The 24,729-nt window shown below is 39.1% G+C and overlaps 1 protein-coding gene across 3 annotated transcripts in view; it reads left to right on the forward strand.

Moving 5' to 3' along the window:
- PTPRR (protein tyrosine phosphatase receptor type R) overlaps positions 1-24,729 on the forward strand; it is a 142,341-nt gene that overhangs the window by 51,539 nt on the left and 66,073 nt on the right. For all 3 annotated transcript variants that reach the window (XM_032106739.1, XM_032106740.1, XM_032106742.1), the window contains exon 3: positions 22,037-22,150. In XM_032106739.1, the coding sequence (XP_031962630.1) occupies positions 22,037-22,150 (114 nt within the window). The remainder of the gene's footprint in view (positions 1-22,036; positions 22,151-24,729) is intronic.

The following is a 24,729-nucleotide window of genomic DNA, read 5'->3' on the forward strand; positions in this document are numbered from 1 at the left end:
AAGAAAAGAGGCTGAATAGACTATGTGGAGAGGGGACATCACAACTGTACCATCCTACCCCAGCCCACAAGTTCTCTGGACCCCATTTGCCAGAGCCCTTCAGGGCCATATGCCATATTTGTAAACCTTTTATTCCTTTTTTTCCAGAGCTGCAATGTATCTGTTCTTGGCCACAATCTTTCAGTGGAAACATGCATGAAATTCAGCTGGTGTTTGTCCAGGTTAGGAAGGTGGTTACACTTTTAGAACTTAAACTGCTATTTTGCATTGATTGCTTGGATGAGGGCTTTTGAATGATGAATATTGCTTAATTGTTGCCTCAAATTGGAAGTAAGTTGTTTTTGGACATCAGTTTCTGAAGCTTGTCTCTCTCAAACCTTGTTTTTTTCCCACCAAGATATTGACAGAGGAAAAAAAAAAAATTGTTTTGGAGATTAATTTGCTAGTATATGTTCCATGTACCTTATACAGAGAGACAGCTGAGCAGTAGGAGTTAAGTGATAATAAGCCCGTAACAAAGATACATGCTAATGATGGAGTGCTGTTGTCAAACACCATCAAAACAAAAAAAATTTTGTCATTACTTTGGCTTATGTGGAGTAAGATAATACACATTTTATCCAGTTCGTTTTATGATTTTTGCAAAGATGTTGATACAGTTGTGAATAATTTTCTGTACATTTAAAGCACAGAAGTTATTTCCCACAGTAATCAAAGAAACATTACCTTAATAAATTCCTGTTGGAAAGTCTCCATGTATCATGGCAGCCCTCATCCTGAGTGAAGGAAGTGATTTAATGGTCTTATATATTATGTCATTTAAATTTTATTTATTCAGTATTGAATGGCTGACAAAACTTTTATCAGGCTCTGATGCTGCAAAGACCCTGTGGTGTTGTGGACATAGGGTAGTTGTCACCTTTATCTCTGAAATAGTTTGCAGTTATGTGAAAATATGAGTTACTAAATTGGACATAAATTATTGTATCCTTTTCTAAGGACTTTGACCATTCAAAGTCAGTGCATGGGTAATTTTCAAATTATTCTAAAGATACAGAAATGTTCTTCTGAAAGATGTCTCTTACATCATTAGAGGCTGTGAAGGATGTGGAGGGAAAGGATAGACAACATCAGGCACTACAGCTCTGTTATCATCTCCCGGCCAAGATTTTCCACTCCATTGTGCCATTTGTCAATGTCTGCAATGGCTGCTAATTAAATTCTAACAATGTGGTGTTTGACTTAGCAGTTGAATGACTAAAGTGACTTGTTTTTTGGATATCATGTTGTCATATGTTTGAATTACTCTATTCTTAACTTGATTTGGGGTTGGAGGTTTTTTTGGTTTTCTATGTGTGAAATGGTTTGGATGCGTTTCACATACAGAAAAATAACAGCTGGTGAGGGGGCGAGGAAGAGTAAGATGAAGCTACCAAAATAAGAGGATAGTTTTTATCATATTTGGAGAAATCTTCAAACCACATCCTGTATGACTCTTCATCTTTTGTTTAAAAGTTCTGTATGCCTAAATGTGTCCTTTCCAGAAGGAAGAAAATTGTTTGTGTTCTGCCTTGCAATGATAGTAACTCTGCTGCAACAAAAAATACTTAATCATAGTGTAATGATTGAATTAGAACAAGCATCAGCATATGCAATTGTCTTTAGTATCCTGGGTCTAGGTTCAATTTAATATTTCATGAACTATAAAGGGAGAGAGCTTTGGTCAGAAATGATCAAGCAGAAAAACTCTGAAACCGTGTACTTGCATGGCATCTTCACTGCCATAAAGAAATACTGGGCAGGTGAAAAGGCACCCAGAAACACTGGGTGTTAACTTTAAATCATATTTAGTCTCAGAAATTTATCCAAATCTGACAGCTTCTGCAAGAGTGCTTTGATCTCTAGCAAGGTCTAAGGGGAAAAAAGCGGGTTTTTTTTTTTAATTACAATGCCTAAGGAGGTAGCCTTCCTGCAGCTTCTATATGCACTTCTGCTATTCCTAATGAATGAGACAAGGTTTAGGGTTGAAACCTGTACTACAGAAGCTGCTGGGGGCACTGCTGCTGAGTTCAGTGACTGCAAACTCACACTTACATAATTTGCATATTGCCTCCCTGTCTCTGGGCAGCGCTGAGAGGAGCCTGGAGCTGTCTTCTCTGCTCCCTCCCATCAGGTATTTATGCACCTGTACCTTCTCTCCTCCAGTCTAAGCAATCCCACGTCAAGTTCCAGCAACTGCTTTGGAGTAGTTGTCTTCACAGTGGTGAAGTAATACTTACTTTCGTGCTTCTGTGAACAGCAGTGGGTCACCGATCACAGGTCTCTGTCTATTTCAAGTTCATTAGGAATACCAATCCGTTTCATTCACCGTCATAGACTTCCCAGTTCAGCAGAAGCCTAGAGCTTTTCCCAAAATCAAACCTCTGCCACTGCCAAAGGCATCTGCACTTCTTCTCCACATCTGGCTTATTTCAGGCTCGACAGAGACCCGGAGCAATTGCTGATTTGCAGTGTCTGGCCTCTATAGGGTGTAAGGCCAAGAGCTAATCAGAGAAACCTAGTTTTCTTCATCTTGGTGACATAGAAGGCAGTATAGTCCTGTAGGCATAGACCTGGTTCCCAGGCTTCGTATGTTATATGACTGTAGGATTGAAAGGAGAGCTTTTTCTGGCATGGATGCTCACCTCAGTATTCTGGGTTATGCACTTATGCACTATGCCTAACAGCTCTGGAACTGTGGAGTGCTCATTAGTTGCAGGCAGGTGAAAGAGGATCCGAAGTAAAACAGAGACATTGAAACCCTGAGTAACCACTGAACACTTTACCTTCTTCTGTATACACCTATGTAGAGTAGAAAAAAGTACATGGTGCTCCCAGGGCCAAACTCACTTCTATGCACACTCTGCATTTTTATATTGTTCTGTAGGAAAACATGTTCTGAGATTTCTGCAGAGGAGAACAATTTTTATGAAATCATTATATTCTGGGTCCACTGATACTAGACAGAAGTAGGAATTATCCTGTAATGTGAAGAACTGTTAAGCTTGTCTGGAAGAGATACAGCATAAAAAATGTTTTGGTTACATTATTTTTATATTTTAAAAGCATTTCTCCTTGGCATGTAATTTAAAAAATAGGGTTTAATGGTTGTTGGTAATTGCATGTATATTCTGGGATCAGTATGCGTAGTGTTCAAAATTGATGTTACTAATTAAATAACAGAAAGGGGAACCAAGACTTAATTGCAGTCTGTGCAGGTTGCCCCTCAGGTGTTTTGTGTCACTGGGTAAGTCTCAGCTCATTAGCAGAAACAAAGTCAATAAGTGTTTACAGAACTGGAAGCAGCTGGAGAATTACAAAATCATTACATCCCATAGAAGCTGTGTGCATGTGAATGTGTGTGGTCATGGTCATGGTCATGGTCCTGGTCCTGCTCCTGCTCCTGATCACCAGCGTGTACGACACATTAATGGATTGAAAAGTGGTAGAAAATGACAGCATGCATGTAATTCTTTCTGTTGATTACCAAGATAAAAGATATATTAACTGAATTTTATTACCTCCCTGATGTGGCTGTACATAATTCAGTCAGTTCAGAGGTTAAATAGGGATTGTATTCACGTAACCCCTCCCTGTTTTCCTGGAAGGATCTGTTCATTTGTTTATCAGATATGAACCCTGACTCACTTTATAAATCACTCCTTTTAAAAACATTTCTTTACAGGTGAACTACACATGCTGTTCCAAAATTTTTATTGTCTGGAGTTTAGTCATATTAAGTACATGATGTTCAGGTGAACTTCACCTGAATCACCCAGTGTATCTGACCTGCCTAGTTATCCCATGATCCCTGATTCTGAGTTATCTCTAAGCTTCTGCATTATCTTCACATTTCTGTATGACTTTGTGTGACTCAACAGACCTCTAATAAGCATGTTGACTGGCACAAAATTGCTACGAGCAGTTTTCTGAAAGAGGTCATCTGTTCCTCCATATTTGCCGGTTTACCCTTCTGTTTGCTCTTTAGACATCCAATATGATTACTTCTGGAATAGAATATGTACATCAAATTACTATCACCCATAATACCTAGAATCTCCTTCTTTCTTTTCTCTAGGATTATGAAAATTTTGCCATCTCAGTGTGTATCCGTGTTAATATTTAAACAAAAACAGCTTACATATACTTAAGTCTGCTGGCCCTAGCTACCCACTGATAGATTTTCTTCCTTTAGGCATTGCCAGCCATTCATGTAGCCTTCTTTTGTTTTAATGTAGACTTTACAGGACATCATGTAGACTTTACAGTATTTATATGGTTATCTAGAGCAGTAAGAATTAGCCTTCTTCACAGCAGCATGATTTCTATTATTCTATTTCTAGTCTTTCCACAAGCTTCGCAGTTTTCTGCATGAACAAGCACTTTAGGTTTTCATGAATGGGGGATGTCCAGGTGTCAGCACTGTCTGGATTTGAAAGGAGGGCAGCAGGCTTCCTGGAGGGCTGGGCTGTATTTGTAGCTCACAAAATATTTCTCTGTGTCTCCTAAAGGTTTTTCTTTCATTCGTGGCCATACTCAGTGGAACCTTTCACAAGGTGGAGCTGTCATGGGCGGACTGTCTTTTCCAGATCTGAAGAATATGTAAGACAAGAGCCTTAGGCTGGGGTTGCACTGCCACTGCCGTGGTCACTGTTGTCAGAATTCCAAGCAGCCTGCAAGTGGGTTTGCACTGCAGATAGATGTGCAGCCCCAGCTTGAGGTCATATTCATTATAAGGCTCTTTAGGAAACGCTGAATTGCAACCTTCTTATAGCAAGCAAACTCATGTCCAAAAACCCAAATTAAAGGCACTACAGAAGTGCAAATATCACTATGGTGTGAAATGTTGTCTTCCATCAAATTTACTTAATGGAATTTGAATATTTGAGTGTAAAATTCCCATGGGGGATGGAAACTGATTGATAACATTAAGTCTGTATTCCCAATTCTCTTTCTGCTTTTCCAAGTTTCTAAGGCAGTCTGTTATTGCTTCTTAGTAACAGCTCTCATCACATACCTTCCCATTATTTCATCTTTGAACCAAGAATGGCACTGCTGCTTCTCTTTACAACCAGATGTAATACTTCTTCACTCTAAGGTAAACAACTACATCCTCTACTAACAATTAAAGCTCGACATGTGTTCAATTGTACTTGAAGTTTGAATACACAGGTGTGCATAAATACCTTAAGGATATGACCTTAAAAATTCTCATATATCCAAAGACTCATCTTCCTTAAGGACATAAAATGTCAACTAGCAGCTTCTTTCTTGCATGAAAGATTTGTGAAAAACATCGTTAAATAACAAAAATTGTCATTTTTCTTATGTAGCTGTCCATTCTACTTTCTTTTACTAAACCATCTTAAAAATATTAAAATTAAAATGTTTGAGTCACTGAATGAAGATTTGAATTTTTTATTTATGTAAGTGGCAGAATGGCTGTTATTATTTATTCATTGAATTTTGAAAAATATTTTTGAAAATGTGTTTTTTTTCATTTGTGAGCTGCTCTATGATCTATATAATCTCTATATGACTTTCTAGTGCAGAAGACAGAGAAGACACAGAATACAGAATTTAAATGAAATTTAAAATCTTCACAGGTGAAAGTCAGAGCTTAGAACCTCTAATTATAGTCTAATTTTAAAAGACTCATGAATCATAAATATGTTTTCAAATTATGTTAGGTAAAAAAAGACACCATTCAGCTGACATGATGAAGTTCCCATCTCAGTCAGGTTATGCAGGTAATTTAAATGCATGTCTTGTGTTTTGTATGTTAGCTATATAATATATTATGATGGCAGTTAACTGCAAAAGTAGTTCTTAATAAAATAGAAGAATCTTTAATGGTGTATAATACATGCTACAAACAGAAAAGAACACACATGGTTAAATACAAAATAACAGCTCTGGGGTCCCCAGCACAGGAAGGACACCAACCTGTTGGAGTGAGTCCAGCAGAGAGCCACCAAATTGATTGGAGGGATGGAGCACCTTGCCTGGGAGGCAAGGCTGAGAGAATTGGGATTGTTCAGCCTGAAAAAGAGAAGGTTTCGCAGTGACCTTCCAGTACCTGAAGAGAGCCCACAAAAAGGATGGAGATAAACTTTTTACAAGGGCATGTAGAGACAGGATAAGGGGGAATGGCTTCATGCTGAAAGAGAGTAGCTTTAAATTAGATATCAAAAATAAAAACTCTTTTCAGTGAGGCACAGTAATGGGTTGCCCAGAGAAATTGTGGATGCCCCATCCTTGGAAATGTTCAAGGAGAGGTTGGATGGGACTCTGAGCAACCTGGTCTAGTGGAAAGTGTTCCTGCCTGTAGCACGGGGGTTGGAACTAGATGGTTGATTCTGTGTTAATTGATTCTGTGATCCCTTCCAGCTCAAGCCATTCTATGATTCCATGATTCAGTGCACTCAGGAGGTAATACATAAAAAGAACTTAGATTTAGTTGTCTTTGCAAATGATGTATAGGAAGTCTTCTGTTTCTGTACTTTAAAATCTGTGTAGATCTTAACATTTTTAACCTTTGTTAGGGTTAGGACACTAAAATTTTCTGACATAAAATATAAAGCATAACTCCAAAAACCCAGAAAAAGAGATAGCGAGGAATGTTGGCCAGAATTCTGTGTTGGGTGTCCAAATCTTTTTACTTACAGCATTGACATTACATACGTTTTCCTGTTTCTAAGATAAGCAGCACTTGGTCTTGGTGTACTTTTGGTTATTCAGACCTGATGAATATTCATAGTCCACTGTTAGAAGAACTATGAAAAGAACTGCATGTCCACATGAAAAGAACTGTAAATGTGAATGGGAATTACTATTTTTTGCTGAAGTTTTTCTTCTGCTTGCATTCTTGCTCTCTCTGTCACCCAGTATGGCATAAACCTTCACTGTGTGTTTGAAATTGTTTAGAAAGAATAGAAGAAACCCTGCCTTCAACAAAGGAGCATCCTGGACCCTGTTGTACCTGTCTGACAAAAAAGACCCAACCCAAGAACTGCAATGTATGCAATAGTAAAGGAAGAAATAAAATCACCATATGGATGACTAGGAGATGATGCTACAAATAACAATTCTGTCTATTAGAAACCCATGTTGTTGGTTAGGTCAATGCAGCAGCTGTCCAAAATACCTCTGAAGAAATACATTCCGAGGAATTCACCAGGAGCTGCATCAGTCCTTGTGGGGCTGGTGAGCTCTTGCTGAACACAGGTCCTACTCTTTGCCTCACTTGCATTGCATAATTCCATGTACCTGTTTACACAGATCTCTAATGGTGATGAAAGTGTCCCTTTTGTACAGCCTCGTTCTAGCAGGACACAGGAAGAACTCCTGCTCTTACGTGAACTCCTGCTCTCCCAGGTGAGCACACCTCAGAATGCCTGGGATGGCTTGGGTCCCCTGTAGGAGTAGCTGGCAGTGCATGAATGGGGCTTGCTTTCCTTTCAGCTGACTTATAAACACCACTGATAAGGGCAGATGAAAATGAGATGCCTTAAGTAGTGCACATGACTGGGATCCTCGCAGCAGAGGCTGATCAGCTCTCAGAAAAGTAAAAGATACCGAAACGCTCTTGAGAGACAGACACAGGTCTGTTACCTATGATGGGCTGTGTTGATGAGAGGATGAAGTGCTTGTGTGTAGACCAACAGAGACAAGTTTCACTGAGTAGAATTTATCTAACATGGCAGATATAAAGCATGTGTTTATGGAGTTGTACAGAGAATTTTCCCTCATGTATTCCTGTATCCTGTGATGAGAGTGAGATGAAAAATTGACAGCAAAGGGGTCTCAGCTATGGCAGACAGCTTCACTGATTTTATTTCTCTTGTTTCTTGCAGTACCAATTTGTGAAAAAATTACAGTTAAAAAAAATCACATTTCGAAAACCGTTTTCCTACAACAACAGAGAATATTTGAGAAAGTTTACCTTCCTCTTACTGTTTCATTTGCTTAAAACACAGAGATTTCTTTATAAAATGGTTTTCATTTTTTTTTTATTGTTTTACTTTTCTCTTTCCCCTTCAGCCATTTAATCAGGCGATTTCTGGAAGTTTTTCTGGGAATTTTATATTCAGTGGGGAAAAGATCATAGAAATGAGAAGCTGGAATAGACAGTGAATCTTTTGTGTCTTTGTTCATCCCAGCATGCAGTTAGTCCTTTGATGTTCCTTTATTTTTGTTCAGCATTCTTTCGGGTATTTAAATGAACATTCGTCTACTACTACAGACACGATATTGATGAGGCTGGTAAGGCAGGTTTGTTGGTTTTAGTTCTAACGCAAGGAAAAGGCAAAAGAGGCATTAGTTGGCAGACTGAGGAGGAGCCCTGCCAACCCTAATGAAGTTGGCAGTCAGGTACCCCATTTGCAGTAACCTACCACATTTTTCATTGAAGTGACATGATACCCTGCTGCTTTGTAGTGTAATGATGGTTTCTGGATATAGGGCAATTTGCTGTATGCAAAGCCATGATAGCAAAATTATGGTAGAGATGGGGCTGAGCCCTTTGCTGTACATACATCTCTGGTACTGCCTTGCCATCCTGTTGGGTGGTGTAGTGGGACTACACCCTCATATTGAGTTGTATGATAAAGGCTCTGCTGCGCAGGGCTGACGAGAGAGGGGATGAATGGATATAATACATACATTTAGACTGCTGCACAACAGTGTGATATCTCTGTCTTTTGGAGGAGTAAAAGATAGGACATGAAAGCTGTCCAAAATATATGATTTGCCAGCAGGGTGTGAAGAGAAGATAAAATACAGCAGGGAAGTGGGAAGTGAGGATAGTGCAGGAAATAAAGCTCTTTAAAGCTCTCCAGTAAATTCACATCTGCATCCTTGAAAATACAGTGCATGTTTAATTCAGCATGGATTGGATCCACTGAGTTTGTTCCTGTGTGCTGACCAGAGGCTGTGCAGGCCTGGCACATCTGTGTTCTGCTGTGTGCAGCTGGTGTCTCTTTGGAAGTCATGAGTTTCAATGGGATAATGTCAGTGGATTTTCTCCCCAGAAACCTTTGCTGATGAGGACCATTTGCAAAATGGATTTCTGTCTTATCATAACAAATGGGAACAAGATCTTTAAATGATAGATTATTGAGATATTTTTTCAAAATAAGCTAAAGATTAGTTGCTGCAATTAGGCATTATGTATGAAAGATAGACAACAATAACCATAGTCTCCAATGACATTCCTGTCTTTCTCTGCATGATACTGTGAAAAAAAGTGTAAATGAATATATAAATTTAAATAATGCTCTTCCACTTTTCCTGAGGCTTTGTAGCTTTCTGTTTCATTTTGGTTTTGCATTTAACTTCTGAACTTGTTGAAGTAACACACCTCCACTGGTGGATTAGGCCATAAATTTTATCTGTATACCAACTGAGATAGAAGCCATACAGCCTTTTATTAACAAGCATAGATGCTATTGTTGTCTCTTTTCTTGGATATAAGGTAGATGTCCTGTTTGTTGGGTTTTTTATGAAGTCTAGAAGTCCTCTTGCCATCATTTGCAGGACATTTGTTTTGAGATGACAGGTATCACACAGATATTGCTCTGGGTGGGAGCCATACACTCAGTTTCTGAAAAGTTGAGTGTTTCCTCACAGGCATCTCTTCCTGCCCACATGGAACAGCAGCCACAGAACCACTGGGAACGTCCTGGGTTTCCACAGTGCAGGAAAGAGGCAGGAAGTGTGCATAAAGGTACACTTGTGGCATTCATAAAGAGGAGCAGTACCTCTCAAACACAAATGGCACAGGTTGTGGTCACTTAGGGGAATCTGGGAGATTGCTTCTGGAAGGAAGGAAGGAAAGGAAGGAAGGAAGGGAGGAAGGATGGAAGGGAGGAAAGGAGGACTTCCAAATCTGTAACTGCTATTTCTCACTGAAAGAATTACGAATTGTTTTGCTTTTGTGTATGTCTGAGAATGAGAGAACTATATGCAAATACTTCTCAATATTCTCTTTTAAGTGTGATCAATTCTAGGAATAAAAGGGGAAAAAATGTATTTTTCTCATTCTAAACATCTGAGTTTGGCTTTGACAGCTGTGTTGCCTGTTTGAAAAAAATGAACACAGATTGGTCTTCTGATCAGAATATAAAGGAGAGAAATTAAAGTTCCATGAATTAGGTCCTGTTTCCCTGTCATTTTAGAGATGTAACATTCAATTGTACAGGGCAGCACAACTTCTTCATCTTTGACCTCATTTCTTCATTTTGACCTCACAAGTGGAGTCCCCTCTAAAGAAAAGTCCCCCAAATTAGCCTGAAAGCCATTTTAGAAAACTTTTTCTCTAATAGTTGAGTCAGAAATCTTGTCCTGGACATTTGGGTCACAGTGTATTATCAAAGCCAGAAACCGGCTGGTCAAAAATACAGTATTATTATTAACAGGAATTGTTGAGGTAAAACTCTCCTTCAGTCTTTGAAGATGTGGTGTTAGTATTTTCCCTTCACCTGTGCCTCCTCTCTTTAGTACTAGACAGAAGAGGAAAATTCAGTCTGCCCAGCTGATCATGAGAATTTGTACCTAAAAGCTTCTGAAATACATTCAGTATTAGCATCTTCAGAAAGGTCAAAGAACCTGAGACAGTCGCCAAAATCATGAGATTGTCTTTTCACCTGCTTTCTTGTTTCTGAACTTATAGTAATAGTTTTGCTAAAACTTGGGACAAAGTGACATGTTCAGTCACATCATTCCATGACAGAATAAAACCCAAAATAATTCAAGTTTTATCTAAGAAAAAATTGCAGGTCCCCAAGGGTTTTGCTTCATTTGGCTTAACTTCCTTTAAAGTGCAAAATGGTAAAAGGAACGTAGGGCTGGAATTACAGGGTTGTCTTTTATTGTCTATCCTTGGTTCATGTTGATTTGGAGTGCTAAAGTAGGTAGGGTAAAGTCAGTAACATGAGTTTTATTCCAGTAATTTGTGATTATGGTGATGATAATGTCTATAAACAGACTTCTTTGGGCTAAAAGGCTGAAAGCAGATAAGGATCCAAAACATACCGATGAATCGCATCATGCTAAAAAGCCCTTGTTATTGGACATTTGTTTGCTGAAAATGGGATTCTGATCTCTCAAGAGTTGAAGGCTAAGAATCACTTCTTACTTTCAAAGTCTTGGCTGTGTTGGACCATTAATGCATACTGCCCTGGGACACGAGCCTTATTCAGGAATATCACAAGAACAGCCATTCATGTAAATACCTCAACTCCGGCTGAGTCAAATGTATTTTAAGACTTCTTTTCTTTTTTCTCCAGATGTATTTCAACTTTTCTTCTTCCTGTGCCTAGGAGCTGCAGAGGACTATGATTATGAGAAAAAAGGGAAAGTGTTTGCCTCTTTTTATAACATTCCCATTATGTCTGAGTTCTGGTAGATTTTGTTCATATGAAAATAGCAATAAAATTTGTCTCTGAAAATAAATGCATCAGAAAGCTAGGATGTCAGCAGTACTCAAATCTTACTTTGATTTTCAAAGCAGAGAGCAAGATTATGAACAAGAGTAAGTCAGTGGGAGTCTTTTGGCCTCATCAGTTCCTGAAAGATAGGGAAGTTGCTGTTTGTCTTAGGTTTCTACTTTCATTTGTCATTAGTTTGTAAGCTTATGTATATGTTTATATCTGCTACAAACTAAATTTAAAATTCTGAAGATAAAATGAAAAGGATGATTTTGGCGTGGGGTTTTATGTCTGTCATTTTTTCTAGAAGGCATTTTGATTGACCTTTGTATTAAGGACCATTTTACAAAGTTGCAATGGGAATTCAAACTTCAGTAACTAAAAATAGTTAGAAAGAAACCAGCTGAAATGAGGATTTTACAAAAAGAGTAAGAAGAAACAATACTGACTTTCTGGCATTTAGAATTTTGCACTGGCTCTACCAAGAGATTTAATAATTGGACAGAATTAATAGCTGAAATGAGGGTTTTACAAAAAGAGCAGAAGAAACAATACTGGGTTTCTGGCATTTCGAACTTTACACTGGCTTTACCTAGAAGTTTAATAATTGGACAGAAAAACCCAAATGTATTCTATAGTGCTGTGCTGAACAGACTCAAAAGGATCTGTTTGCTCTGAGGATTACAGCTGGCTTTGGGATGATGAAATAGGATGTGACTGGTACAATCATGCTGTGCATAAAAGTTGTACTGGACATAATAGCACTGTGAATTTCTTTTGCAATGCAGGGAATAATTTTTTTGCCAATATTGAATGAAGGACAGATAGGAAAATTTTATGGATGCATGCATTATGCATGCCTTTCAAAGAACAAAAAGGTTGAAATAGTGTTCAGCTGAGCTCTCCCAGCTCTCCTTGTGTTTCCAAATCCCTGCATTGTCTTGTGCTTTTCCATCATCTTGTCCTTTGCAACTGTCTACCATAAGGGAGGAGAGCAGGGAGAGGTGGATGGATGCAGGAAAAAGCCTAGAAAACTATCAGAACTTTGAAATAAACTTCAACTGTTATTTTAAGAAAACTGAAATACTTTGTGATTAAGAAAATCACAGTCCTTGTAGAAATGCAGCTCCAAATTTTAAAAAGACAGGAAGTAACTTTGGGGGGAAACATTAAAATTATCTATGAAAGAAGCTGAAAAGTTCTGTTCTATGTATCTAACCTCCATCTTACTAAAATATAAAAAATCCCATGAAGAGTCAAATTCTATTATTCCGATTTATAGACATTGAACTGAAGCAGTGTAACTGAGGCAGACTTGCTAAGGCCAGAGACACAGCAACATTTCAGCATCTTATCCATACTAGTAATCAATTGGAAGTAATTTCAAGTGCTCCCAGTTTAATATTTTTTTAAGTAGTTGTAGTATCATTGTGACTGATTTTTATAAAAAGGAATAATATAGTTACACACACAGGAGAAAATTGTTTCCTTCCATCATTAGTGCTTAATTTTCACAAGGTGGTGAAGTACAAAGATCCTTCTGTACCAAAGAAGCTCTAGAAAATCAGCCATGAAGAATAGAATTACTGCAGGCTTCTGCTCCTCTCCTTTCCCTTTCCAAAGCGCTCCCACAATACAGAGACCTGGTATTGGTATTATTTAATGATGAGGCTGCATCAAATGTGTGTCTCATGGACAGTAGATAACTTTTCCTTCTCCTCTCCTACATTCCATCAACAATGATAAGCATGCATTCCATGGGCATTTAGGACATGGGATTCTGCAAGCCTCTTACTCAGGAAAGGTCCTATTAACTTTATTGGCTCTGAATACTGAGGTGGAAGGGCTGTGGGATGCTGGTTTCTTGAAATCTACAGTGCATTAGGTTTTTGGAACCTGTACATGCTTTCTGAATTCTAAATATATAATTAATGATTGGTTCATTAATGATACCCCTGGAAAGAGGTAACGGGAACTGAGTACAATGAGCATTGTGAGGACAGTGTAACACTTGGTTTCGCTGTCACCCCGTTAACTACCCCACATTGTGGTACAGGAATGATCCCCACAACTCAGAAGCCAGGAGAATGAAATAACCTACCTTCTGAGATTTCCTGTGGAATAGGGAAGACTACTCTGTGTCTTCTCATTAAATGTGATCAGTAAATCCGCATTACCTTGTGACACCACACTGAAAGAGCTGGCTCTTATCTTCGCTTTCAGACTGCAAGCCCAGAGGTTAGTGCAAAACATAGGACTGATAGAAATTGAAGTGCACCTCTTGAAGACAGGCATTAACAAACCTTATCCTTACTAGGCTGAATTTCATTCTCATACACTTCAATCATCAATGAAGGTCATAGAGTCTTCCTATGGCTGACTGACTCACTGCCCAAGTGCATGTAAGCTCAGTGAGGGAATTGAGGGAATCATGGCCAAGAGCCAGACCTCACAGATGGAACATTTCTCACTCTTGTGTTGATGCTTCCTACAGAATTGATCAAATCAGCCCCAAATCAGCTGATCTCATTTGAGAAATTAGTTCTTCTCTCTGGAAAAAGAAGTGTAAATCTGTCGCACAGCTGAGGCAAACCAGTTTAGTCATATCATCCACCCACCTCCGGGGCAGTTTTGCCAGTCTGAGCAGTGGATGCCAGTGGAGTGCCCTGGCATCACCTCAACATCTGGTATGGCATCTTCAACCTCTGCGATGCAGCAGTCTCTAGGATCATCTTCACCTGGTACCTACCTACCTGTGTAAACAGGACTTGAATGAAACCCAATGTCTAGCCCAGGATGATGGGCTGCACTCAAACCTTGCAACAGCAGACTGAGAACATTCTTCTGTTGTTGCACTATGGTTCAGCTTAATTTCTGATAGGTAGAGATATGATAGTCAACTGTATGGCAAGGCTTGTAGTATGTCTTCTATACACTTCCCAGGGACATTAATGACTTTTAACATCCATCTAAACATCCAGCCCTATTCCTACCTCATGTTCAGTCTTTGGCCTCTACAGCTTCCTATGGTATAAAAGTCTGTGGATTAATCACAGTGTGGGAAAGGCAGCTTCGTTTTACAAATTTTCACTCTCTCATATTTTAATGAACATTCACTTGAAAATCACTTTGAGGGGGGACCATACATCTATCTGGACTAATTGGATTAACCCTACATTTCTCATCAGTGCTCCTTCTGTCTTCGATTTATTTTGGAGAGCTCATAACATGCATAAATATTTAAATGTATATGCTTTCATGAAAAATTGATCAAGAGCCAAAATTGCTATTTAATACTATATTAGAAATGCGTAATTCCAGGAAATATTATGCTTACTCTACAGAAAGGTTTTTCTTAACAGATGTGGGTTGGGTTTTTTTCCTAGGAAAAATGTGAGTGAAATTCTACATTGTCACATCTTGAAAAGTGACATAAAAATATACCAAACTTCCCTGGACTAATCAGGACTGAAGCAATCAACCTATTCCTATCACTTTTTCCTAATATTTATACAGAACCAACTTAGAGCTCTATTTTCTCATCACCCAAATAGTGTTTGGACATGCATTTATATTTTTGCAGTCTACATGTGAAATTTGGGATTGTTTGGCAGATTTGTATATTCTGCAGCCTCAGTGTCTCCTCATTAGGAAATGGATGACTTAAATAGAAGCATGTTCCAGGTCGAGAGTCTCAATGCTTTTCACTGGATCTTATAAACTCTTAATTTATGCCTGTAATTTTTCTACTATTTCTGTTGATTTTCACTACACTTTATTCAGTAATTGCTCACTGACACTGGAAGTATTTAAATGTCCCAAGATCAATATTTCTAGTCATATTGTGTTTTAGCACAAATATATTACGTATGAAAATTTGAGTAGTTCACTGCAGACAACTGCTGATACACAGAAACATGAAGCTACTTTTTAATTAATCACTAAGAATAATTGATTTTATACTCATGAGAATTTTATCTTAGTTTACAGACATAATTCAAAGTTTAATGTGAACCTCATAAAAGGGCAGGTGTTTCCTCTTGGAGAAAATCATATGGTAGTGGGAGAGGTAAATGGGAGAGGAGTGAATGTACCTCAGATACCAGTTTGGCTTAGGGCAAAGTCCCTTTGGAGTGGCACGTGGCAAAATGCATTGTTGTAGTTGCATAATGCTGGCTAGGGATATGCTGCCTCCCATGTGCTTCATGGACTACGTGAGGCACTGGAACTGCTGTGACACGACTCACACAATTTTAGAAAGCCAAAATCTTCTGTGCATGTGTATCAGGCACCTGAGCCAACCAAAGGGGCTAACCTGATGCCCAGTGCAGCTGCAATCTCAAATACTAAACAGTGACAGGAAGGAAAATCTGATGTGTTTAAGGGGGAAAAAAGAAAGAAAATTCAGGTATTTTCACAATTTTTTGCCAGATTTGTTGTAGTCCTGCACCAAAAACTGTACAAATACATCTGCAATGCTTTCAACTTCCCTCCTGATGAATCCATCCTTATTTTGGTTGTAAAGCTGAGGCTGTGTGATGAGGGTGACAATATGAAACACTGTGACACTAATGAGCTGTACACACTCACTGTGCAGGCAGCAGATCAGGGTGCTCAGGATCCCATAGCTTGGCCACAGTGCAGGATATGCTTTAGTGCAGAAAACCTTCCCATTTTATAGTATTTTTGTTGATTTTTAAAAAACATATAAAAATAACTGGAGCACAGACAGGTAAGACAGTGGCTTTCTGGGCTTTCTCTTTTGTTTGACTTAACTAAATATGGGTGTTGGTTTGGTTTTTTTTTTGTTTTGTTTTAGCACAAAATAGAACTCACTACCCCGTGGCCCTGAAGTACGTAAAATTCCTATCATGTATAATTTTTCTATTTAGTTTTCATCTTTTTTCATAAAAGTATTGTTAAAACGTATACTGTCACCTTTAATCTTCTTTATCCTTGATTATTTTTGTTCTGTATAATCAGTTTAGCTGGAGGTTTGAGAAAACATCTGTGGTGGTAGGATCAGAAGGAGCAACAATGCATAGAAACTGAATCGTGTATTTGAAGCTCATTGCAGAAAGGATATAATTGGTGATAAGGAAAATGTAAGAAATAGATGCTTCTCTGAATTTTTCTTGAGAAGCAGAACTTGACCTGGAAAATTATGGTTTATTGTAATATCCTAAAAATGTTATTTCAGACTCTCTGTTACACATTCCCTTTCGTGTTAGGGATTTGTTTGTCCCTTTAGCATGAAGATCTTTATTAAGAAGCCCCTGTAGGATGTCAGTTGTGAATGATCTTCAGTGGATTTCTGTGCTGAGTTTCCCTTTATGGAACTCTGTCTTCCCAAGTCTTCCATTACACAGGCAGAAAACTCCTTTAGTTCAAATTACCTTTTTTACTTGACTCAGAGAAACCTAGAAACTGTCGCTACAGTTGCAATATCCAGGTCTGTAATTGCTCAGGAAAATGAGCCGTCCAGGGTGTTCGCCTCTGGGCTCAACAAGTCGCTATTGCCAACAGAGGCAGTGGATTCAAAATTATAACCTCCTTGGGGAGGTGGTTGCAATCCATGATAAACACTGCAGATGAGCAAAGGTAAAGGCTTAGTGCTGTCTTACTGGGAGGCTTCAGCCCTTTCTTTTCCAAGGCAAAAGGAGCAGCTAGAGGAACACAGTAAGACATAACTTGCGTATCTATGTTAACGCTTTGTTTTATTTGTGTAGATGGATTACTTTACAGGGGTTAATTTCACTTTTTTTTGCAGGTGGTATTAGAACTCATAAGGATTTCATTTTTGTAATTATAACCTGTAAATGGCTGGTCAGGTTTCCATTGAAGGAGTGATTCTCTTAATAATGACACCTTATATTGTTTGTCTAGGTATTGTTGCATTTGTACAGGTATTGTTGCATTTGTGCTTCATCCATTAGCAGTTTTCTATCCTAATCTCTTACCTTTGTGGACTATAGTCAAAACAATATCTAGGTATGCCATCAGAATGGCACAATAATATTAAAATATTTAAATTTTAATAACCTTTTGAAAATTTTCTGATAGAAACACTTAAGACTTTTTTTCCTTTCTTTTTTCTATATTATTTCTTTTCTTTTTCTTTTTTTTCTCCTTCTCACTAATTTTTTTCAACAAAAATTGTTATACTTAAGAATTTGCAGAAAGGCAATTTTACACCAGACCCTCAGGTCAGAGTTAAATTTCAGTCACCTTCAGGAGGCATGTGCCAGAGTCGAGAATATAATGCCCCCAAGTGTTGCCTTCATCCCAGCCCAGTCTGATAATGTTGTTGTAATTGAGGAGATCCGTTGCCTATGCTGAATAGACATAAATTAGTTGTGATCTTGTCAGAAGGAACTTGGGAAAAGACTGTAATCTTGCCCTGTTCCTATCATTTACCATAAGCACGCAGAGTTGGCCACAGTAGAATGAACTTGATACACCTCGAATCTGGTCAACTTCTGCTTTATGCTTTTATGTATACAGTACCAAAAAAGGATAATAGAGAGCACAGGGCACATTTGTGATGTTCTTCTCACTCTAAAGCAGGTGCTCTTGGGATTCCATCAAGCATTTATGTAAATTACCTTTCACTGATTGAGTTAGAAATTCCATTCCGAAAGTGACAGATTCTGGATTGCTTCCTTTCCTTTTGACAGGAAGAGTCAAATACACTCCCTTGTAGTGTCTGATGTAGAAAAAGGTGACCTGTAATATTCTTACCTAATTTTTGCTATAATTGCCGAGGAACTAAGATTCACACTGACAGCTGAAAAGGAGAAGCAGATCCCTTCAATGGACAGCTAAACAAGGGATTCTTACACTAAATGTGAGATGCTTCTTCCTCGGATATTTCTTGGGTTTTTTTGGGAGGAAAAGTCACCAAAAAAAAAAAAAGCAAAAATAAAAAAGCAACCCCAAAATTTAAAAAAATCTTTATAGCTGCACAAGATGCATCCTGAGGTAAGGCTTAAGGGCAAATTTCTTCCCTTCTATTTAAGAGGTTTTCTAAAAGGGTCCTGTAATCTCTGGCTGCAAGACCAGGTGAGAGTTTTAAGCAGCTGATGCCAGACTGACAGGGTGCTGCAGTCTTCAGGCTTTCCCCAGGACCACGAAGGACAATGGAACTGTTACAGAGACACACACACACACTGCAGCCTCGGATGAATATTTGTTAAATGACCGAATTCAGACCTGGTAGGCGGAAATGTGACTCTCTTGAAGATAATGGAGTTTCACCACATTTTACTGTCCCTGGGTATGATGAACCACAATCCCAGTACACTAAATCTGTGAGAATTTGTTACCTCTTTATGGGCTCTTTAAGACCTTCTATTGCCTCTGAAGCTAGATATTTTTCTGGCTGTTTCATTTCCGTGTTTTTATCAGTGAGGTCTTAACACACTATTTAACAATATCTCTATTACTGTGTTATGATACCTGGCTCAAGCAGGTTTATATGAATGTATTTTGATTTTATGCCTGCTAAGTTTGCTCACTAACAACAGTTATTATTATCCCCATAACTCAGGGTCACCAACTTAGACACTCTTTATGCTATCCTAATGGATCTCTAGGGATCCTCATGACAGTCTTTCTATTTCAGCAGAAACTCCCTTTCTCATTTACTCAAGATCTTCAGACCAGGCTGTCTCAGTGTACTGACAGCTTCAAAGCTCCAAACCAGTTCTTCTCAGGTGTTCCATGAGTCTGGGGTACAGAAGACAAAGTCTTCACATCTGTTATGTTCCCTCTCAAGATATCTCTATATTTCGGTGTCATAGCTTAGCAAGCATAGTCCCGGAAGGGACGTCCTTGCTAAGGGGTGCTTACAGTTTCCTCTGGGAACTGATAGAACCTATCAGCTGGCCAGTTTGAATATGGACAATTCTCTAAGCCACTTAAAGTTGTGACCACCTCTGTGATCCACATTTAAGAATAGGCAAACTCCCCCTCCAAGCTCTCTCTCGTTTCCGGCGCTGGGACAGGCGGCTGCAGGGTCCGAGCAGGGCCCAGTGGGCCCGGCCAGGCCCTGCTTGGGCCAGGCCGGGCCGGGCCACGGCCATCCTGGAGCCGATGGACCTGTTCCAGCCATGGAACCCCCCCCCCCACTGCCTTGCCGTGGGCAGCCGGAGCGGCTCGGCTCTCCCCCTCTCCACTGCGATAAGAAAAATTCAACATTCCAGCTGCAAAGCTGCAAGGCTGAGGTGAGATTAACCCTTTTTATTGCTGTGAAGAGCTGAAAACCTGAGGGAAGAGAGAGAGGAGATGCTTAAAGCTGAAAGTCTGTTGTGAAGCTATGATATATCAGAGTATCCTGTTGTAATTCCATGAAGATATGGGGGGTGGAGTGTTCAACTCGTGAGCAAAAGCACCTGCGCTGAGATAGGCAGATGCTGACGCAGCTGTAATTTCATGAGAAGTTTGGACAGGGAGAGATGAACCAGATGAGGACTTTTGCTCCAAATGGGAAAGGAGAAAACCTCAGTCCCTAGAGATGCTCCCAGAGATAGTCCTAAAGATGAAGATGATGAAGACCCTTTGCTCCCAGGGAAGGAGAAGGGCCTCTGTTTTTGTTTCTGAACGGCTCAACCTTAAAATTGTACCCCAAAAAACTTCAAGAGTGGACCCTCGAAAGCAGTTGCGGGAAAAGCTGCAAGTCGGGGGAAAGGACTCACACGCAGGCAGAGAGACTCCTCTTCCTAAATGGACTGAACAATATTTGGAAGTGGGCGGCTGTCTCGTTGTGATAATGTTTTCATAGCATGAGCAAGAAGAGACTTCTCTTTCTAAATGGACTGAACAAGGTTATTATGGAAGTGGTAAACAGACTGAACATCTTAAGGGTTGTCTTTGAACATTGTCAGTGGGAGAAGGGAGGAAGGTGGGGGGAGGAGGAGAGTTCTGAAGGTGGTATAATTTTTTTTTCTTCTTTTAGGTCTGTTAATAAACTTCTTTATATTCTTTCAAGTTTGGTGCCTGTTTTGCATTTCTCCTAATTCTTATCTCACAGCAGATAAACAGTAATGAGTATTTTGGACCAAACCACTGCACTAAATTGGTGTTTCTGCCCGGTTACAAACCGAACCCGCGACATTCGGTGATTAGGGTTGGAGCAGTTTTGTAAGCACTGAGGATGTCTAATTCAAGAAGAAGCAAAGAGAAGATTTTGCATTTTGAAAATGCCATCGTATTTTAAATGGAAGAATCTTATCATACTTCAAGTTGCAATAAAGCTCAGCTGTGTGGTAAGAGCAGATCTCATGCATCAAGACCCGACAATCCCAGTGGTGTAAAAAAATGAGAAAAAGGGAGGAAAAGAAGGAAAAACACTCAGTACTGACAGAAAAATCAAATTGATAGTGGAAAAGGAAAGCAAGTATTTTATGGTTTTACATTATAGCTTATAAATACTGATAAAGAGCAACAGTCAAAATGTGTGATGTTGTTTTTCTTTGAGAAAAAAGTTTCCTTTTTTTCTGAACCATAGCCATATTCCCAGTGTGATATCTGACCCACGGATATTTAATTCTCTTTATGCAGCTCTGGTTAGGAAGGAAGAATACTTGCTTGGTTCCTCAGAGCAGCAAGCTGGCCTGTGGCTCTAAATAGGAAGTTTAAAATAAAAAAATTAATCTTTTTCATCTCAAGTCAACTGGCTCAGGCAGAACTTAGTAACTTCCTAAGTCAGAAGTTGCCAGAAGCGTTGGAATGCTTCTGTGGCCATCTGACATAGTCATCTTTCCTCTCTTCTCCACTACATATTGTCTGCAAAAGGGACATGAAAGCAAGGAAGCGGACCCCAAAGTACCACATGGAAGTACTGTCTACCAGGCATCATGTGGAGACCCAATACCTGGGTCTTCTTGGACACAGAAGATTTGAACCTAAATTATTTCTTGGGTAAAATTCCACTGACTTCACAAAAAGAATCTGAACTTGAGGAAACTTCTAAATTTCACTCTGATTCCAGCACAGGGAAAGAAAATGCTTCAGTGCTATAGTTTGTCTCATCCTGTGACTTGCGTGAGGAAGCTTTAGGAAATTCAAGAATGGGGAATTATCCAGAATGTTTCATTTTTGATCTCAGAAACTGCTAATCAAAATTAAAATTGTATGATTTCACTATGTCTGACTCATTCTTCACCTTCAGGGAGATATGCTACGACAATATTCCAAAAGAATCTTCATTGTGCAAACTCAACATCTCACTCTTTAAGGATGCATTGATGTTTAATGCTTGACTTTATTTCTAATGTAGTAATTGTGTTATCTTCAACACTGTGACCTGTCCAAGGAATTAAGCTGAAACCATCTGGAACCCTTTCTGAGTGTACTTGGGTAAAGGTGGTACTTTGCTAATGAATAGCATTTAAGGTATTTAAATTTACCTTTGGACTTATTATATATTGTGATGCACATAGATTACACAGATTATTGTTACAGGAAAAAAACCCAACAACAATTTAGTGAAAAGCCCCAGAGATCAGTCGTCTTGAGAACTAAATGTCTTGAGCAAGGAGTTCATTTGAACTGATTTTGTTTTTTAGACACTGCAAATGGATGTAAACAAGCTGAATATCACATTGCTTCGGATATTTCGCCAAGGAGTGGCAGCAGCACTGGGACTGTTACCTCAGCAAGTTCATATCAACAGACTCATTGTAAGTACCAAAAGACTGTGTGTATTGAAGTGTACCTGTTTCTTTAAATTCTCTTAAATTTATTTTCCTGTCACTATGGAAGAGTGCAATTAAATAGGACAGAAGAATACTTATTATTTCATTTTTTCAACTGCACTACAGAAAAATTGATCCCCATAAAAAATTATTTAAATTTTCTTTTGAAAAGACACCATTGTCAGCTAAGCCAGATAAATCTCTTTTTTGTCCTATTCATAAGCAGATTGCTTATCCCTTAGTTTTCATTCGAATGCAGTTCTTTTTCAAATTCACACCTTATCCATGTTTTGTTTCTCAAAGGTTGAATATTGCTCAAAAAATACACGTGATTCTTCCTTTCAAAGGCATCTTCACAATTTATCCTCAGACTTTCTATTAGTAAATTAAATGTCATCTCACAATATTACTATTCGTGCTTTGTTATTCTGCTATAATAATCTGTCCTCAAAAATTATATTGTAGACTACAGCATCTTATTGGCAAAAGATGGTGATAAATTTGCTTCTAGCAGAAAAGGCTTTTTTAATCAACTGTCATTGTATGGTTTTCTGTGTATGCATATTTAACACTGTTGTCTTTTTATGACAGTTTTACCATGAAGCAAGAAAACCCAGCATCATGTGTGTATTGCTAGCCTTCAATTCACTTTGCAGAGGGAAGAAGAGTTATTTTATTCTACATGCAGGGTGAATATTAGGGAAGAAAACTGACAGGTTCAGCATAAAAGTATTTTCTGCATTGAAAGGTTGATAGGATTGTATACATCAAAAAGATTATAAAACTCTTTCAAGTAATGTCTCTGTGAGAAAAGATCGCACAAAAATACAGCGAAAAAGATCAATAGGAATGCACTGCAGCCCTTTTCATGTTCTTCAGGGATCTCACTCATTCGTGACAAGCGATGCTAAATTTCCTTTGTCCCCTGCATTGACCAGAATGAAAGATTTAAAGACATATTCAGAGAAAAGCACAATTAAATGAGAAATGTTTTGGAGTCTGAGATGTGTATTTCAACATACTGAATCACCTAGTAGCTTTCTTACTATGCTCTATAGAAATTATGTAAATAAACAGAAGAAACATGCTGTTCATTTTCCTACTGGCTCCATTGCTTTTTGCTTTCTCCTCTCATTTGTGATTTAAGGGAAGAGGTAATGTCATTTTGCACCTGCATATAGCCCAGAATACAGTAAGTACTATTATTAATTAGTCTTCTCAACACCTGTAAAGGTTTTTCTATGAGTTAATATTTCAACGATACAAGAAAGCAAGCAAACTTTTCCCCTATTTGCTCTAAAAATCATGCACAGTCAAAATTCACAAGGAAGACAAATGCATCTTAGGAGACATTATTCCCACTTTTCATCCTAACATGAGACAGTTCCTCTCATGCAGAGTGCTGACAAGCAAGCAGAGCACATCAAAATTCATCTTGCCTTGTTTCAGTGTTGTCTGCTCATCTAGGCTCCCTGTAAAAGCAGTATAGAGAATGGTAACTGCAGGAGAAGAGGCATTGAGATCCATCCCGATAATATTAGGATGGATTAAATAATTCTCTAGAGATGCCAGTCTCTCTCTGCTGACTTTTGGAGGCAGACAACTGAAGTGAGGTAAGGTGACTCACTCCCAAGGGAGCAGCTCTCAGAAGTGATCAGGAGTCTGGAAGCCAGGATGTGGATGGGCACAGGGAGAGAAGAGAGCCTGCTAACCTCTTACATGTAACAGCACATAGTGTGCCAGGAAATATTAACTTGCAGTATCTCCTTAACGTTTCCAGTACATCCTTCTCCCATAAAGGTCGTTTAATGGGCAGAGAAACTCATAAACAGAGGAGGCACAAAACACTGGGAGTGCTGCATACCCACCAAGCCTTGCCTGGTGCCAGTGATGTTCACCCAGCAGCAGTCACCTACTCATGTCAGAGACTGAGTATAACCACAGCCTTAAATCAGTTTCTTCACGTCCCACCAGTAGCCAGTTGTCCTTACCATTCTTATTGAGCAGATGGACCAGCAGTGCATGTGAGACCACAGAGGACAGATTTAGGGCAGACACATTTGCAAGAGTCCCTTTCTGTGCAGCTCTCTTTTGAATGCAAAGAGTATTTTATGAAAAGAGTATTTTATGCAAAGGTGTTTTAAGAATAGCAAAAGATGTGTTTTTCTTCACTTCAGTAGAGATGATGCACATTCAAGGTGATGGGAAGGAGGCAGGGGAAATCAGGGTTATCCCAGTTTGAACTGATCCCATAACGATGAATAGCAAATAACCAGACTGGTGAGGTTCTTGCCTGCTCAGGTAGCAATGCAGGGAGCAGCTCCATGCCTGCCTCATGTGTAGGAAATCCCCCAGGTCTGAACTCTGTCCCACAGTGTCAGCTATGCTGGCCATAGCCCTGGGGAGCCAAGGTTCCCACAACCTGTTTGGACATCAGAGCTGTCTGAAGCACTGGTCTCGGGTGCTATTTGAGTCTATCACAACAGAGAAACTCTCTTTTCTTTCGCTACCTTGAAAAAGAGTGAGCATCACTGACATTTCTAATACAGAACCTCTTAGGCTGC

The sequence above is a fragment of the Corvus moneduloides genome, chromosome 4, assembly GCF_009650955.1.
Source record: "Corvus moneduloides isolate bCorMon1 chromosome 4, bCorMon1.pri, whole genome shotgun sequence".
In the NCBI taxonomy this organism is placed as follows: Eukaryota; Metazoa; Chordata; class Aves; order Passeriformes; family Corvidae; genus Corvus; species Corvus moneduloides.